We start from the raw sequence: 19663 nt of genomic DNA, 5'->3' as shown, positions 1-19663 counted from the left end.
TTGTTTTTTCAAAGAATTGGCAATTTCCAACCAAAAAAAATTGTTGAAAAATTCCCAACCCACTCAAGTGAGTGGGTCTTTAATGTTAGAAAATCCAGGCTATTAGCATCAAGGGATTATAATCTCATAGATAAGGATTCCAGAGACTACTTCCCGAACAGGAAAAATATCATTTACTTACATTTTAGTTACTCTGAGATGATAAAAAAAAAGAGACTCTACTGATCACAAACCTTAAATTTGTCTCAAGGTTGCTAATTAGCTCCGTAGACATTGTGATGGTGTGCGTATATAACATACTTCATTTATTGACTATGGATAAATATTTTTGTTAGTTTGTTTTTTAAGCAAATGAAATGCATGATGTGCTAAAAGTTTGTTCAAAACTGATTAAAGATATGAACATCATTTTGAATAATCTATCTATAACCACCCCTCTCAACTGAATGACTGAAAAAATCTGTACATTCAAAACAGGGTTGAATCTTACACACCCATTTATACAGAAAAGGACTACATATGGCACCTATTTAAAACTAAGGTCATTTTGGATGCTTGGCCAACAGTCATGCCTCTTCATTAATTTTTGGGGCTGAGGTCAGTGAGTAGGTTAATGCAAAAGAGGTAAGGAAAACCATTCCTTTGTAAATGTGAAGGCTGGGTTAGAGATTTCAGGGGCAATTTATGTCTTATTCTATGCTCAAAATTAGAAACATAAGCCAGTTCCTTATGCTAATCAATGATGAACAGTTAAGAGGAATTTATCTGGAACTTGCTGCTAAAGAAAACATCACCAAGCTGAGCTCAAATACTAGTAGTAACTGTTACTAATTTGAGGTGCGAGGGGCAAATCATACAACTTTCATTAAACTGTTAATATGTGGGGCTTGCGTAGCTTCCCCAGGTATCTGACTTAAATACCCCAAACCAAGGCATTCAACACAAAGACTAAAGTGCTATCCTTAACACTTTTTATTCTTAAATGCACTCACAGGGGCACAAATATCCGCAAGGGAGATTTCTAGACTTTCTAGATTTGTATATGATACTAGGTTTTGGTATAACATAAAGAAATCTTATTCATAATGTACCAAGCAATTTAACATATTTAACTCTGTGAGTTATTGGGGTGTTGCCTCCTTTGTCTAAAAAAGGCCTAAATTTTCAAAAATTAACTAGTCATTTTGGGAGCCTCAGTTTTTGGTTACCCAATCTGAGGTAACTCTTAAAGAGTCCTGATTTTCAGAATGTGCTGTGCATGTGCCCTCTGAAAAACAGGGTGTCAGAAGTTAGGCACTCAAAATTACTAGTCACTTTTGAAACTGTCCTAAATCACATATTTTTTTCAAAAATATTTTGATTATTGTTTGCTGTTATTTATATCTTTAAAAGATATATATGCAGTAGATTTTTTTTTAAATCAAACATACTGGTTTTTAATGGGATGGAGGAAGGAATGATTGTCAATACTCACAAAAATTAAAGGTTTCAGAGTAACAGCCGTGTTAGTCTGTATTTGCAAAAAGAAAAGGAGGACTTGTGGCACCTTAGAGACTAACCAATTTATTTGAGGATAAGCTTTCGTGAGCTACAGCTCACTTCATCGGATGCATACTGTGGAAAGTACAGAAGATCTTTTTATACACACAAACCATGAAAAAAATGGGTGTTTACCACTACAAAAGGTTTTCTCTCCACCCACCCCACTCTCCTGCTGGCAATAGCCCATACAAAGTGATCACTCTGCCCACAATGTGCACGACAATCAAGTTGGGCCATCTCCAGCACAAAACCTGGATTTGTGCTGGAAATGGCCCACCCCGACCACCACACACATTGCAAGGAAAGCGATCACCCCAGACAAGCTATTACCAACAGGAGAGTGGGTTTGTTGGGGAGGAGGGTGGGGAGAAAACCCGGATCTGTGCTGGAAATGGCCCAACCCGACTATCACACACATTGCCAGGAAAGTGATCACCCTAGAAAGCCACTACCAGCAGGAGAGCGGGGTGGGGGGAGAGAAAACCCCCCGGTAGTGGTAAACACCCATCCCCTCACGGTTTGTGTGCATAAAAAGATCCTCTGTACCCTCCACAGTATGCATCCGACGAAGCGAGCTGTAGCCCACGAAAGCCCACGCTCAAACAAATTGGCCAGTCTCCAAGGTGCCACAAGCACTCCCCCTCTCCTTGCGAATACAGACCAACACGGCTGTTACTCTGAAACCTGAGGCAACAACTAATCTCTAAAGCTGCAGGGTACCTTTGAGAAAACCTTTTGTAGTGGTAAACACCCATTTTTTCATGGTTTGTGTGTATAAAAAGATCTTCTGAACTTTCCACAGTATGCATCCGATGAAGTGAGCTGTAGCTCACAAAAGCTTATGCTCAAATAAATTGGTTAGTCTCTAAGGTGCCACAAGTACTCCTTTACAAAAATTAAAGGTTGGCAGAAATGATTGCAGATAAGTAACATGATAGCTATACTAAAACATTTTGCCAATGCAACTTGATCTGATCTGCTATGTTAGTACTGGGTCTCTTTTGAGCAGAGGCTTTCCAAATATGCTGAACTACGTGGGTTTTTTGTGCGATAGAGAAACACCAAAGAATGACTCTATTGAAATCATTTTTACGTGTTACTTACAGTTAGCTAGGACTCCAATCGTATGTAATTGTACTCACACAAGCAATACTACTGAAGTCAGTGGGACTCTACAGATATGTAAGTGTCTGCAGGATGGGGGTCTAGATTTGAATCTAGGTTAACTGATTAACCCTATGTATCACCAACACACCAGAGATAGTCTAATTACTAAGGTGTGCTGTAAATTCAAATTAAATCTAAAACCTCAGAGATGGAGGAGTTTGAATTTTTGAAAATGGTCCAATCTGGCAAATCATCAGATATCCTGGAGGTTATTATTTTCTTAAAAATAAGTATGATTTTCAGTTAATATGAACCAAAATGGTCCTATTTTCAAAACCCCACAATGGTTTCAAAGTTCAACATTTTTTCCAGACAAAGAAACAAACACTGGAAATATGAAATTTCCATATTTGCAGGTTATTTTTGCAAGAACAGTCATTTTGTTGTCATTTCACAAAAGAATTATATTTCTGGATAGTGAAATGACTCAGAACAAAACAGCAAAATAATAAATAAATTATCTTACTTTCACAAAGCTCTGCTTATAATCAGCTAGCAATGGTATGTCTGTGTGTGTGTATGTATGTGTATTGTATTTTCAAATATGTGCTTCCAGCCATTTATTGCCTTCAATAAGATGATCTCTGAAGAGCAATTCCCTTTATGCATATTATGAAAACACTTCAGTGAACAGGCAAAATGTCCAAAGGGACCTAAACATGTTCTGTAATTTAATCCACTAATACAGGATCAAAACTTTTTATACTGTGGTTCACATCTTAATGGAGATATTGTTTCATAGGTCACCTTTTTTTGCCATTTATGACTGCACTGATCACCTCTCTTTTCACTGATTGAATAAAATCCCTGCAGCAAGTTCAGCAACTGCTTAAATGCACATCCAATATTAGGAAAGCGTTCAATGCATCTTCAGCCTCTTTTAACATGATGTTATAGGTGGAAACAAGGAGGTGAATCAGCACCTTGTGACTGACCAGATTTCTGTGGAACTCTGCTCGTTCCTGGACCATTAGAAATCACTGCCCCCATTCCTAAGAAAACTAAAATTGTGCATTTGGCACATAGATACAAAGAATTCAGGAATGGAAAGTTTAATAATTAAGTTGTTCCCAGGAATGATTTTGAATATAATCCCTTGAACCAGAAACATCATTAAATTTGGAATTACTAAACATTATTCTTACCTCATAAGCATTTCAGCCAAACTCTTTGCATCTAGAAGAAAACATGGCAAATATTAGTACCTGATAAGTAGCTAGTTAACACTTTAATTTTTGTGCCACACTGGAAGTTTTTTGGTAGATGGATTATTAAGGAGTGGAAGATTCAGACGAGCCACTTATTAAAGATTATTCTCTTTCCTCAGATCAGCCGTCAAGACATAATAGCCTCTAAAATTCCTTATTTTTGTTAAAACTGCATTTGACTATCATATATCTTTCTGACACACAGAGCACGTATAATTCTCCAGTGGCAGTGAAAATGCTCAGAAACATATTAAAGGCTTTATTGCAAACTGTTCGTCTTGACTTTGAAGAAAACTAAATTTAGAGCAGAATAGAATTTAACTTGAAAAAGCTAAAGAAATTCAGTAGAAGAGAGAGAGACAATATAAAAACTAGAACAGCCCTAATAAAAGCATTAGCACTGTCCTTTCTTCAACACAATTGGCTTAAAAGAAATCAAGATGAGTTAAAGTAGTTCACAAAGTTTCAGGTAGGTCATGACATGAATGAGCAATCTTTCCTACCTGGGCACCACCAAACCAAATCTGATTGCCTGGAGAATTGGCCGAGGAAGATCACGAAAGGGTGATCTTGTTTGGTCACAATCAGGTATCCACACCATTACATTAGCTATTATGCAGAACTACCCCTTTGTGTTCAGAGAGAGCCCTACATTCAAATCAGTAGGTAGCAGCTTATTCCCATAAGAGTCAGTCATTCAAAACTATCCCAATGGGTGGACCCTTATTCCCTTACAGAGTCCCACTGACTTCAATAGGGCTCCAACCAGGAGTAAAGGTCCATTTAGGTGCATGTTTTTGTGTTTCAAGCCACTAGTTTTTAATTCTTTTTTTAAAACTTTCCACTGTAATCCCCTAAGAACCAAGTCTCACACTGAGACTCTACCACCTTGAAGTTTCTTTTGTCATAATGGTTCTGCTATATCCTCAGCCTGACCTCTTGGAAGGACTACATTCTCCAGACAGCAGTTGGGAACTGGCAGCAAGGACAAAGCAGTTCTCATGGGATACCAGGCCAATGGAGGAGGGTTGTTCAGGCAGATAGTAAAATGGGGTGGGTTGGGTCTTGCTCCTCCCAGGAGTCCCAATCCAATCTGACATCCAGTATTCAGAAACTGTCCCACCTTCCTCTCACAGAAGTCCATGGTGGCTCTTTGAAATTAGCTAGATCCCCAGTTAATATACATCCCAGAAAGAGGAAGATTTTTATTTTATTTATTATGAATATTTACTTACAGGTTTTCCACTTTCCAATTTCTAAGATTATGTTATTTTTCCTCCTAGAGATCCAGACTCAGTTTGCTTCTGTAACCTCCCTCCCTTCCCTTCCTCTTGTCCCTTTTTATCTGTTTATCAATTTGCTACAGATTATCTAAATTTTAGATTGTAAACTGTCTGGGGCAGAGACTGACTTTATGTTATTTGTTTGTAAATGTCTCCTACAACTGAGTGCTTGGAACTGCATAACAATGGAGAAATACCCTTTGCTGTTTATGTACTGATATGCTCCTTGAGGAAGAAAATTATAGGCATGAGTCCCATGAATGGCCCCTGTGCAAAGCCTGCAGTTATTTCAGGAACAATTGTAATGCCAAGCGCCTCTGAGTACATCACAGTCCTGATCGCTTCAGAAACCTGTGCCATGACAACCCCCACAGCTGATTTGCCAACTCCAGACTGGTTAGCCAAGGACCTGTAGCTGTTTGGAGTAGCCAGCTTCCAGATGGCTATAGTGACCTGCATCTGGACTCATATATGACCTCCTTTACACGGGTGTCCTGGCACCTGATGGTTGGGGTAAACTGATCACCAGCCTCCAGAAACATCTGCTTCTTCATGCAAAAGTTCTGGAGCCACTGCAGGTCATCCCAGGTCCGCATGATGAGGTGATCTCACCAGTCTGTGCTTATGGCCCTGCTCCAGAAGCACCAATCTACATATGAGGAGTCTGCAGCTAAGGCATGAACAGCATCAGCTGGGTTGTGACTGGCATGTTAGTGTCCCTCTCTGAGAGATGCCTTCGGCAGGCCAAAAACTGCCATTGAAATGTCCACTGGCATCTTTCAGATGCTCTGCCTGATTCCTGAAATAGGATGGACAGCGTGTGGTGGAGAAGTTCTTCCACTGGGTTAGGATCCATGCCAATGGCTCTGGCTCTTGGGGGTGTGCAGATACACAATGGCTCAGCTGGATGTGTTGATGGGCAAAAAACACTCAAAACACTTCCAGTCAACTCCTGCTGGACAGACAGACAAGTTCTCCCACATCCCAAGTTCTCCCACATCCTGATCACATGGAAAGTGATCAGGAACAGCCAGCATGGATTCACCAAGGGAAGGTCATGCCTGACTAATCTAATCGCCTTTTATGATGAGATTACTGGTTCTGTGGATGAAGGGAAAGCAGTGGATGTATTGTTTCTTGACTTTAGCAAAGCTTTTGACACGGTCTCCCACAGTATTCTTGTCAGCAAGTTAAGGAAGTATGGGCTGGATGAATGCACTACAAGGTGGGTAGAAAGCTGGCTAGATTGTCGGGCTCAACGGGTAGTGATCAATGGCTCCATATCTAGTTGGCAGCCGGTATCAAGTGGAGTACCCCAAGGGTCGGTCCTGGGGCCGGTTTTGTTCAATATCTTCATAAATGATCTGGAGGATGGTGTGGATTGCACTCTCAGCAAATTTGCGGATGATACTAAACTGGGAGGAGTGGTAGATACGCTGGAGGGGAGGGATAGGATACAGAAAGACCTAGACAAATTGGAGGATTGGGCCAAAAGAAATCTGATGAGGTTCAATAAGGATAAGTGCAGGGTCCTGCACTTAGGACGGAAGAACCCAATGCACAGCTACAGACTAGGGACCGAATGGCTAGGCAGCAGTTCTGCGGAAAAGGACCTAGGGGTGACAGAACGAGAAGCTGGACGAGAAGCTGGATATGAGTCAGCAGTGTGCCCTTGTTGCCAAGAAGGCCAATGGCATTTTGGGATGTATAAGTAGGGGCATAGCGAGCAGATCGAGGGACGTGATCGTTCCCCTCTATTCGACATTGGTGAGGCCTCATCTGGAGTACTGTGTCCAGTTTTGGGCCCCACACTTCAAGAAGGATGTGGATAAATTGGAGAGAGTCCAGCGAAGGGCAACAAAAATGATTAGGGGACTGGAACACATGAGTTATGAGGAGAGGCTGAGGGAGCTGGGATTGTTTAGCCTGCAGAAGAGAAGAATGAGGGGGGATTTGATAGCTGCTTTCAACTACCTGAAAGGGGGTTCCAAAGAGGATGGCTCTAGACTGTTCTCAATGGTAGCAGATGACAGAACGAGGAGTAATGGTCTCAAGTTGCAGTGGGGGAGGTTTAGATTGGATATTAGGAAAAACTTTTTCACTAAGAGGGTGGTGAAACACTGGAATGCGTTACCTAGGGAGGTGGTAGAATCTCCTTCCTTAGAGGTTTTTAAGGTCAGGCTTGACAAAGCCCTGGCTGGGATGATTTAACTGGGAATTGGTCCTGCTTTGAGCAGGGGGTTGGACTAGATGACCTTCTGGGGTCCCTTCCAACCCTGATATTCTATGATTCTATGATCCCACTATGAACCAAGCCTGAGAGTGGCTACAGCTGGCAAAAGCACTAGGAACTCTGGGATATGATGGTATATGCCCTCAGAAGCTGAAGTTCTGACTCAGATCTGAAGTATGGATCCACTAGCATGGTTGTGAAGCCCAGGTTTCAAATGCAATGTGAATGCTCAAGTGCAGGCTTGGAAACACTGAGTCTGCAGGCACAGGTCACACAGACACAAGAGTACAATGCTATGTAGACCTTCTCATAGGCACTACCGTAACTATTATTAAAATAAAGCTCTTTCTGGGTATCATTATCAACGCAGAAAACAGATTAAAGGGAACCCTTGGAAGGCTGGTCGACCCAAAGTCTGCCTTTTAATGTTGCCTCTTCTATTTGTTTGTAAAATGAATATAATTATTTTTGTGGCATTTTTAATAAAACAAAGACTGATGTGCATCCCCCCCCCATTCAAAACATGAAGTAAGTTAAAAATTCATGAGTCCAGAGATCACAAGCAATCCCAGAACAACAAAGCAGTGTGCAGGTGCAACAGAGGGAAAGAAATGTGATAAGAAAACAAATCTCAAGTTTCAAGCTTTTAAGGAGCTGTTCTATCAAAAATTGGTCATGTAGAATCCTTAATTTACCTTTTCCTCCCTTGTCTCCTTGTTTGCAAATCTATCATCATGTCCAGGATATTGGCAGAATTTGTCTTTCTCTTCTCCCTGCCTCTGCTGAAATCTTTTACATTCCTTAATCACCTCCGGGGTCTACTGCATGTATTGCAAGTTCCTCATACATGGTCCTATTAAATGTCACATCTCTAAACTTCCAAAGATGTAGGCTACAATGGGCAAACCATTCACATGTTTCAGGAGGCAGGAGCATATCACCACCAACTTAATGCCTCACTCTTAATGGATTTTTATTCAACTTTGGCTATAATGCAAACTGAGCTCTCTTTGCTTTTAAAATCCTACAGGGATTTGCAATACCCTACATCTTGACATCAGCCACCTTATCTATCTACGTTGGGTTTTATACCTCACTCTGACTGAAGTACCTGAATGTTTGTTCTCCCCTTCTGCTCATTCCATTCTTTCAGTTTTAACCTTCTTTTTCCCTTTGCAATGCAAGAGCAGATAGCGGGGGGACAGAGAGGAGATGGGGGTTTTTTCACTTGAAATTCTCCACTTGAATCACTGCCACTGAGCATCTCTCTCTCTTTTACATCAATGGGTTTTGCTGTTAACAGCTGATTGACAATTTATACAAATAGGGCTACATGATAACAAGAACAATATTTTTAAAATTATAAACCAAACTAAGGCCCTGCTTCTGCTTCCAGCTCAAGACAATGATGGTTTTACCATTGACTTTTAAGGACTTGGCAAGGTCTTTATGTACAAAAGACAAGGGAAAATGAAGCCTATATTGCCTAGAAAATGCAGCCATTGATGCAAAGTAAGTTCTGATTTCTTGCGGATCTCATTTGTGTTTCTTGTTGCTGACAAGTTACAGCAATATCAGGGATGATGAAGAGACCAGAGCCAAATATTATCCACAACTCAGACTTAACAGTGTTGCTGTGATACATAAAACTCTCCTCTACCCTGCAGAAAGCTTTAAATCAGCAACTCATAGTTCCTACAGTGAGACTACAGATAGCTAGAATGCTGGTTGAAACCAAGGAAAAGTTTTTTCGTTAAATGTTCGCTCCTTTTTTTCATTGCAGCTTGTCCAGTTGGCTCTAGAAAGCAAATACACTGTGAATTACCCAGTGCCACTTGTCTGGAATAAATGCAATGCAGTATCAATATGCTCACTCGTGTGTCCTTTTCCCTTGGTTTCAAGCAACCTCTTTCCAGATATTCTCAGCTGCTGCTCACCTATATTGTGCTCCTTGCTGTATCTGAAAAAAAAATGGAGTGAGTTTATGTTCTCATCACCATATATCTGTGGTAGGGGATTCATATACGTATTTAGCTGGCCTTAGAACACTTGTGTAAGGGAGCATCTCCTCACAATTTCACCCAGACTGCCAGAAGGAAACCTGCAGCACTATGCAATGGTGCATAAAACGTTGAATGAGAAAACACTGCAGTCTAACTGCAGCACCAATATTTAGCAAAGCAACTGCCCAAGTTGGTCCATTGCCTCAGACAGTAGCCGCAACATAATACACAAGAGCTATATGTGCCTTTTCCAAACTCTGCACAGAGCTTACATGTGCATGGCAGTGACTTACTGAATGAAAACTAATGTACCGAAACTACATGAAGGGTGACTCATAAAGTCTGTGAATACTTTACACATTTGGTAAAAACACACCTATGCCAATTGCAATAAGACAACAATATGTTCAAAACATTAACAGAAGCAGAAATTCAGACTCATTGATATGCTAACTGTACATGCTAGAAAGGCTTCTGGTGCATGACTACATCAGAGTGTGAAAAATGGGAAATCCAGCTTCTGCGCACACTTTTGCTCACTGGGATCTCATCAGTTATATTTCTGAACCCATTAGGGTTGACTCTGGGGAAATCATCTGTAGTTTTAAATTGGGCGTTGCCACTTATCAGGTATCATTCTGTGCTGGTATCCCCTGCTTGGATTAAAATGAACTGAAATTCAAAGCAAAGGAGATACTGTTTCAGTAACAGTGGGGGCTAGGTTAATAGCAGAAAAAGAGAGAAAGTCAGCAGGTTCCTTGATTCTACTATATATCGAGAGTTACTGAATCACTTTATGACCTCAGGCATCACTTGACCTCCTTGTGCCTCAACTAATATGGCCGAAAAATTGGGTAAATAACTGGTTGAAAACCAAGCAGTGTCTCTGTACGGAGAGTTCTTGAATAAATAAATTATACAACATGCGACATTGGAGGAAGACAATTTTTTAGCTGTCTCTACATTTTAAAACAATCATTAAAATGCTTTAGAAGGTAGAGAATACTGGGTAGGTTGCTTAATTTGCCTGGGCAGAACTGAAGCCATAACCCCATTCTAGATCAAAACCTTAACCCCAAATATAGATCATGGAAAGGACGCTCTTATGAAAAATGCACTGCAAGTGACATCAATCTATGAAAAAGATGTGGGGGTCATGGTGGATAATCAGGTGAGCATGAACTCCCATTGTGGCACTGTGGCCAAAAGAGCTAATGAGATCCTGCGATGCACAAAGAGGGGAATCTCAAGTAGGAGAAGAGGGGTTATTTTACCTTTGCATTTGGCCCTGGTGCTACTGCTGCTGGAATTACATGAACAGTTCTGGTGTCCACAATTCAACGAGGAGGTTGATAAATTGGAGAGAGTTCAGAGAAGATACACGAGAATGGTGAAAAGATTCGAAAACATGCCTTATAGCGCTAGACTCAAACAGCTCAATATATGTAGCCGAACAAAGAGAAGGTTAAGGGGTAGCTTGATTATCGTCTATAAGTATCTACATGGAGAACTCATATTATAAACGGGTTCTTCAATCTATGAAAGAAAGGTACATCATTATCCAGTGGCTGAAACTGGACGCTAGACTAGAAATTTTTGACAGTGAGGGGAATTAAATGTTACAACAATTTACCAAGGTTTGTGGTAGATTCTTCATCCCTGGCAATTTTTAAATCTGGACTGGATGTTTTTCTAAAAGATGTGCTCTAGGAATCATTTGGGGAATTTTCTATGTCCTGTGTTATACAGGAGGTCAGACACTAAATGATCACAGTGATCCCTTCTGGCCTTGGAATCCGCATTCCTACTTCTCCCTCAGTTGTTTATCTTCATGAAGATACACACACCACGTGTCATAAATATAAGGGAAGGGTAAACACCTTAAAATCCCTCCTGGCCAGAGGAAAAACCCTTTTACCTGTAAAGGGTTAAGAAGCTAAGATAACTTTGCTGGCACCTGACCAAAACGACCAATGAGGAGACAAGATACTTTCAAAGCTGGGGGGGCGGGGCAGGAGAAACAAAGGGTCTTGTCTGTGTGTGTGATGCTTTTGCTGGGACCAGAGCAGGAATGCAGGTCAGAACTCCTGTAAAAAGTCAGTAAGCAATCTAGATAGATACGCGTTAGATTCTGTTTTGTTTAAATGGCTGATAAAATAAGTTGTGCTGAATGGAATGTATATTCCTGTTTTTGTGTCTTTTTGTAACTTAAAGGTTTTGCCTAGAGGGATTCTCTGTTTTGAATCTGATTACCCTGTAAGGTAGTTACCATCCTGATTTTACAGAGGTGATTCTACTTTTTCTTTAATTAAAATTCTTCTTTTAAGAACCTGATTGCTTTTCATTGTTCTTAAGATCCAAGGGTTTGGGTCTGTGTTCATCTATGCAAATTGGTGAGGATTTTTATCAAGCCTTTCCCAGGAAAGGGGGTGTAGTGCTTGGGGAGATATTTTGGGGGGGAGACGTTTCCAAGTGGGCACTTCCCCTGTTCTTTGTGTAACACTTTGGTGGTGGCAGCATTTAACCTAAGTTCGTAAGAATAAGCTAGGGGGTCTTTCATGCAGGTCCCCACATCTGTACCCTAGAGTTCACAGTGGGGAAGGAACCTTGACACCATGCAATAATGTTCATACTTCCTAAAAAAATATTTGTAAAAGCCTTTATGCAGAGAAAACAATTTCAGAATTATATTAAATGTAAATAATGTCAGTGAAAAGTGAGTCAGTGATAGCTTTAGGATCATAATGATTCAATAAATATTTCTGTTCTGTAACTGGATAAAAGCCAGATGATGTCTTCATATCATATGATCAGATACCTTCCATTGTGACAGGAACTCAGGAAGATGTTAAACAGCATCTACTAAAGTTAGATATTTCTAAATCAGCTGTTCCAGACAACTTGGACCCAAGAGTTTTAAGAGAGCTGGCCAATGAGCTCTCTGGACCATTAATGTTTTTTAAAAATCTTGGAACGCTGGGGAAGCTTCAGAGGACAGATAAAAGCTAATGCTCTGCAAAAATTTAAAAAGGGTGACAAACCAAGTAATTATAGGCCTGGGCAAAATAGTGAAATGGCTGATACTGGACTTGATTAATAAAGAATTAAAGAAGGATAACATAATTAATGGCAGTCAACATGAGTTTATGGAAAACAGGGGCTGTCAAACTAACTTGATATCTTTCACTGATGAGATTACCAGTTGGGCTGATAATTGTAATAGTGTTGATGTAATATACTTAGACTTCTATATGGTATTTGACTTGGTACCACACAACATTTTGAATAAGAAACTAGAATGAGACAAAAAAACAATATAGCACACATTAAATGGTTTTAAAACTGCCTTGCTGATAAAATTCAAAATTTAACTGTAAGAAATATTTTGACATTTGTTTTGATCCTGAAATGGGATGAAAAGTCAAAATATCAACTTCTATTCAGGAATGAAAAGTTTAGATTCAGAAATGTCAAAACAGGGGTGTTTCTAGTGGGGTCCTGCAGGGGCCAGCTCTTGGCCCTATCTAATAATTTTTATCAGTGACATGGAAGAAAACATAAAATCTTTCCTGATCAAGTCTGCAGAAGACACAGAGATTGAGAGAGTGGTAAATAATGAAAAGGACAGGTCACTGATACAGAATGATCTGGATCAGTTGGTATGCTGGAGGCAAGCAAACAATATGTTTTTCAAAGCAATGAAATGTAAGATCAGACATCTAGGAACAAAGACTGCAGGCTATATTTATGGGATGGGGGACTCTAGTCAGGGAAGCAGTGACTCTGAAAAAGATTTGGGGGTCGTGTTGGATAATTAGCATAACATGAGCTCCCAGTATGATGCTGTGGCCAAACAGGCTGATGCAATCTTTGGATGTATGAACAGAGGAATATTTAGTAAGAGTGGAGAGGTTATATTTCTTCTGTGTTCGGCACTGGTGTGACTACTACTGTGTCCTGTTCTGATGTCCACTATTGAAAAATCATGTTGTAAAACTGAAAAGGAGTACTTGTGGCACCTTAGAGACTAACCAATTTATTTGAGCATGAGCTTTCGTGAGCTACAGCTCACTTCATCAGATGTTTACCGTGGAAACTGCAGCAGACTTTATATACACACAGAGAATATGAAACAATACCTCCTCCCACCCCACTGTCCTGCTGGTAATAGCTTATCTAAAGTGATCAACAGGTGGGCCATTTCCAGCACAAATCCAGGTTTTCTCACCCTCCACCCCCCCACACAAATTCACTCTCCTGCTGGTGCTAGCCCATCCAAAGTGACAACTCTTTACATAATCAAGTCGGGCTATTTCCTGCATAGATCCAGGTTTTCTCACATCCCCCCCACCCCCATACACACACAAACTCACTCTCCTGCTGGTAATAGCTCATCTAAACTGACCACTCTCCAAGTTTAAATCCAAGTTAAACCAGAACATCTGGGGGGGGGGTAGGAAAAAACAAGAGGAAACAGGCTACCTTGCATAATGACTTAGCCACTCCCAGTCTCTATTTAAGCCTAAATTAATAGTATCCAATTTGCAAATGAATTCCAATTCAGCAGTTTCTCGCTGGAGTCTGGATTTGAAGTTTTTTTGTTTTAAGATAGTGACCTTCATGTCTGTGATTGCGTGACCAGAGAGACTGAAGTGTTCTCCGACTGGTTTATGAATGTTATAATTCTTGACATCTGATTTGTGTCCATTTATTCTTTTACGTAGAGACTGTCCAGTTTGACCAATGTACATGGCAGAGGGGCATTGCTGGCACATGATGGCATATATCACATTGGTGGATGTGCAGGTGAACGAGCCTCTGATAGTGTGGCTGATGTTATTAGGCCCTGTGATGGTGTCCCCTGAATAGATATGTGGGCACAATTGGCAACGGGCTTTGTTGCAAGGATAGGTTCCTGGGTTAGTGGTTCTGTTGTGTGGTATGTGGTTGTTGGTGAGTATTTGCTTCAGGTTGCGGGGCTGTCTGTAGGCAAGGACTGGCCTGTCTCCCAAGACTTGTGAGAGTGTTGGGTCATCCTTTAGGATAGGTTGTAGATCTTTAATAATGCGTTGGAGGGGTTTTAGTTGGGGGCTGAAGGTGACCGCTAGTGGCGTTCTGTTATTTTCTTTGTTAGGCCTGTCCTGTAGTAGGTAACTTCTGGGAACTCTTCTGGCTCTATCAATCTGTTTCTTTACTTCTGCAGGTGGGTATTGTAGTTGTAAGAAAGCTTGACAGAGATCTTGTAGGTGTTTGTCTCTGTCTGAGGGGTTGGAGCAAATGCGGTTGTATCGCAGAGCTTGGCTGTAGACGATGGATCGTGTGGTGTGGTCAGGGTGAAAGCTGGAGGCATGCAGGTAGGAATAGCGGTCAGTAGGTTTCCGGTATAGGGTGGTGTTTATGTGGCCATTGTTTATTAGCACTGTAGTGTCCAGGAAGTGGATCTCTTGTGTGGACTGGACCAGGCTGAGGTTGGTGGTGGGATGGAAATTGTTGAAATCATGGTGGAATTCCTCAAGGGCTTCTTTTCCATGGGTCCAGATGATGAAGATGTCATCAATATAGCGCAAGTAGAGTAGGGGCTTTAGGGGACGAGAGCTGAGGAAGCGTTGTTCTAAATCAGCCATAAAAATGTTGGCATACTGTGGGGCCATGCGGGTACCCATAGCAGTGCCGCTGATCTGAAGGTATACATTGTCCCCAAATGTGAAATAGTTATGGGTAAGGACAAAGTCACAAAGTTCAGCCACCAGGTTAGCCGTGACATTATCGGGGATAGTGTTCTTGACGGCTTGTAGACCATCTTTGTGTGGAATGTTGGTGTAGAGGGCTTCTACATCCATGGTAGCCAGGATGGTGTTATCAGGAAGATCACCGATGGATTGAAGTTTCCTCAGGAAGTCAGTGGTGTCTCGAAGGTAGCTGGGAGTGCTGGTAGCGTAGGGCCTGAGGAGGGAGTCTACATAGCCAGACAATCCTGCTGTCAGGGTGCCAATGCCTGAGATGATGGGGCGCCCAGGATTTCCAGGTTTATGGATCTTGGGTAGTAGATAGAATATCCCAGGTCGGGGTTCCAGGGGTGTGTCTGTGCGGATTTGATCTTGTGCTTTTTCAGGAAGTTTCTTGAGCAAATGCTGTAGTTGCTTTTGGTAACTCTCAGTGGGATCATAGGGTAATGGCTTGTAGAAACTCGTGTTGGAGAGCTGCCGAGCAGCCTCTTGTTCATATTCCGACCTATTCATGATGACAACAGCACCTCCTTTGTCAGCCTTTTTGATTATGATGTCAGAGTTGTTTCTGAGGCTGTGGATGGCATTGCGTTCCGCATGGCTGAGGTTATGGGGCAAGTGATGCTGCTTTTCCACAATTTCAGCCCGTGCACGTCGGCGGAAGCACTCTATGTAGAAGTCCAGTCTGCTGTTTCGACCTTCTGTATCTGTACAAGTTTTTTCATGCAGTTGATAGATTTCCACTCCATACGGCTAAATGCAGTGCCTTGCATAATGACAGATTTCAGACAGGTTTCAGAGGTGAGAAAACCTGGATTTGTGCTGGAAATGGCCCACCTGTTGATCACTTTAGATAAGCTATTACCAGCAGGACAGTGGGGTGGGAGGAGGTATTGTTTCATATTCTCTGTGTGTATATAAAGTCTGCTGCAGTTTCCACGGTAAACATCTGATGAAGTGAGCTGTAGCTCACGAAAGCTCATGCTCAAATAAATTGGTTAGTCTCTAAGGTGCCACAAGTACTCCTTTTCTTTTTGCGAATACAGACTAACACGGCTGTTCCTCTGAAACCTGTCATTATGCAAGGCACTGCATTTAGCTGTATGGAGTGGAAATCTATCAACTGCATGAAAAAACTTGTACAGATACAGACAGACATCATCTTCCTTTCCAAATGCAAACAGATGGACATCGTACCAAAAGGACTGAAGGTCAAAAATCCATTACAATCTACATACCACACAGACTATGCTGACAGCTTGTGCCTCACGCTCTCAAAGAAACTGCGGAATCACCTGATCAAGATCCTCTACAGCAAACAGGGAAAGATTAAGAATGAGCTCTCAAAAATGGATACTCTCATAAAGAACCAACCTTCCACACAAACTTCCTCGTGGCTGGATTTTACTAAAACTAGACAAGCCATTTACAACGCACACTTTGCTTCTCTACAAAAGAAAAAAGACACTAAACTTTCTAAACTACTACATGCTACAAGGGGCCACAGCAATGGTTCCCTCACCCCACCTAGCAATATTGTTAACCTATCCAACTATACTCTCAGCCCAGCAGAAGCAGCTGTTCTATCTCGGGGCCTCTCCTTCTGCCCCTCCACCCCCACGAACATGATACAGTTCTGTGGTGACCTAGAATCCTATTTTCGACGTCTCCGTCTCAAGGAATATTTCCAAAATACCTCTGAACAACATACTAATCCACAGAGGTCTCCCTGCCAACACTACAGAAAGAGGGATTCTAGATGGACTCCTCCTGAAGGTCGAAACAGCAGACTGGACTTCTACATAGAGTGCTTCCGCCGACGTGCACGGGCTGAAATTGTGGAAAAGCAGCATCACTTGCCCCATAACCTCAGCCATGCGGAACGCAATGCCATCCACAGCCTCAGAAACAACTCTGACATCATAATCAAAAAGGCTGACAAAGGAGGTGCTGTTGTCATCATGAATAGGTCGGAATATGAACAAGAGGCTGCTCGGCAGCTCTCCAACACGAGTTTCTACAAGCCATTACCCTATGATCCCACTGAGAGTTACCAAAAGCAACTACAGCATTTGCTCAAGAAACTTCCTGAAAAAGCACAAGATCAAATCCGCACAGACACACCCCTGGAACCCCGACCTGGGATATTCTATCTACTACCCAAGATCCATAAACCTGGAAATCCTGGGCGCCCCATCATCTCAGGCATTGGCACCCTGACAGCAGGATTGTCTGGCTATGTAGACTCCCTCCTCAGGCCCTACGCTACCAGCACTCCCAGCTACCTTCGAGACACCACTGACTTCCTGAGGAAACTTCAATCCATCGGTGATCTTCCTGATAACACCATCCTGGCTACCATGGATGTAGAAGCCCTCTACACCAACATTCCACACAAAGATGGTCTACAAGCCGTCAAGAACACTATCCCCGATAATGTCACGGCTAACCTGGTGGCTGAACTTTGTGACTTTGTCCTTACCCATAACTATTTCACATTTGGGGACAATGTATACCTTCAGATCAGCGGCACTGCTATGGGTACCCGCATGGCCCCACAGTATGCCAACATTTTTATGGCTGATTTAGAACAACGCTTCCTCAGCTCTCGTCCCCTAAAGCCCCTACTCTACTTGCGCTATATTGATGACATCTTCATCATCTGGACCCATGGAAAAGAAGCCCTTGAGGAATTCCACCATGATTTCAACAATTTCCATCCCACCACCAACCTCAGCCTGGTCCAGTCCACACAAGAGATCCACTTCCTGGACACTACAGTGCTAATAAACAATGGCCACATAAACACCACCCTATACCGGAAACCTACTGACCGCTATTCCTACCTGCATGCCTCCAGCTTTCACCCTGACCACACCACACGATCCATCGTCTACAGCCAAGCTCTGCGATACAACCGCATTTGCTCCAACCCCTCAGACAGAGACAAACACCTACAAGATCTCTGTCAAGCTTTCTTACAACTACAATACCCACCTGCAGAAGTAAAGAAACAGATTGATAGAGCCAGAAGAGTTCCCAGAAGTTACCTACTACAGGACAGGCCTAACAAAGAAAATAACAGAACGCCACTAGCGGTCACCTTCAGCCCCCAACTAAAACCCCTCCAACGCATTATTAAAGATCTACAACCTATCCTAAAGGATGACCCAACACTCTCACAAGTCTTGGGAGACAGGCCAGTCCTTGCCTACAGACAGCCCCGCAACCTGAAGCAAATACTCACCAACAACCACATACCACACAACAGAACCACTAACCCAGGAACCTATCCTTGCAACAAAGCCCGTTGCCAATTGTGCCCACATATCTATTCAGGGGACACCATCACAGGGCCTAATAACATCAGCCACACTATCAGAGGCTCGTTCACCTGCACATCCACCAATGTGATATATGCCATCATGTGCCAGCAATGCCCCTCTGCCATGTACATTGGTCAAACTGGACAGTCTCTACGTAAAAGAATAAATGGACACAAATCAGATGTCAAGAATTATAACATTCATAAACCAGTCGGAGAACACTTCAATCTCTCTGGTCACGCAATCACAGACATGAAGGTCGCTATCTTAAAACAAAAAAAATTCAAATCCAGACTCCAGCGAGAAACTGCTGAACTGGAATTCATTTGCAAATTGGATACTATTAATTTAGGCTTAAATAGAGACTGGGAGTGGCTAAGTCATTATGCAAGGTAGCCTGTTTCCTCTTGTTTTTTCCTACCCCCCCCCCCCAGATGTTCTGGTTTAACTTGGATTTAAACTTGGAGAGTGGTCAGTTTAGATAAGCTATTACCAGCAGGAGAGTGAGTTTGTGTGTGTATGGGGGTGGGGGGGGATGTGAGAAAACCTGGATCTATGCAGGAAATAGCCCGACTTGATTATGTAAAGAGTTGTCACTTTGGATGGGCTAGCACCAGCAGGAGAGTGAATTTGTGTGGGGGGTGAGAAAACCTGGATTTGTGCTGGAAATGGCCCACCTGTTGATCACTTTAGATAAGCTATTACCAGCAGGACAGTGGGGTGGGAGGAGGTATTGTTTCATATTCTCTGTGTGTATATAAAGTCTGCTGCAGTTTCCACGGTAAACATCTGATGAAGTGAGCTGTAGCTCACGAAAGCTCATGCTCAAATAAATTGATTAGTCTCTAAGGTGCCACAAGTACTCCTTTTCTTTTTGCGAATACAGACTAACACGGCTGTTCCTCTGAAACCGTTGTAAAACTGGAAAGTGTTCAGAGAAGAGCCACAAATAATTTTTCTCTGAGTTGGATTAATTTAATAAATTAGAAGAACTTTAGGGTGAGTTTCACACTCTGTACAGTTTAACAGAATGGGGTCTTGAATGTCTTGATAATGAAATATTTACACCCACTCGTGGACATGTGAAAAGTCCCCATGTAATGTTCCAAAGCAGGTTTTAATTAGAATAGGTTGGTAGGATGCTGAGGATTGTTTTGCAGCATTCTGTGTGTATG

The 19663-nt window shown here is 42.0% G+C and overlaps 1 protein-coding gene across 3 annotated transcripts in view; it reads right to left on the bottom strand.

Annotated features, from left to right (window-relative positions):
- The window catches only part of DSCAM (DS cell adhesion molecule), a 645287-nt gene that overhangs the window by 42730 nt on the left and 582894 nt on the right, over positions 1–19663 (bottom strand). For all 3 annotated transcript variants that reach the window (XM_048866321.2, XM_048866302.2, XM_075132665.1), the window contains one exon: positions 3855–3885. In XM_048866321.2, coding sequence (XP_048722278.1) covers positions 3855–3885 — 31 coding nt within the window. The remainder of the gene's footprint in view (positions 1–3854; positions 3886–19663) is intronic.

The sequence above is a fragment of the Caretta caretta genome, chromosome 1 (genome assembly GCF_965140235.1).
Source record: "Caretta caretta isolate rCarCar2 chromosome 1, rCarCar1.hap1, whole genome shotgun sequence".
NCBI classification, from domain to species: Eukaryota; Metazoa; Chordata; order Testudines; family Cheloniidae; genus Caretta; species Caretta caretta.
The sequence above is the reverse complement of the archived record's forward strand: the minus strand, read 5'-3'. Positions and strand labels throughout refer to the sequence as shown.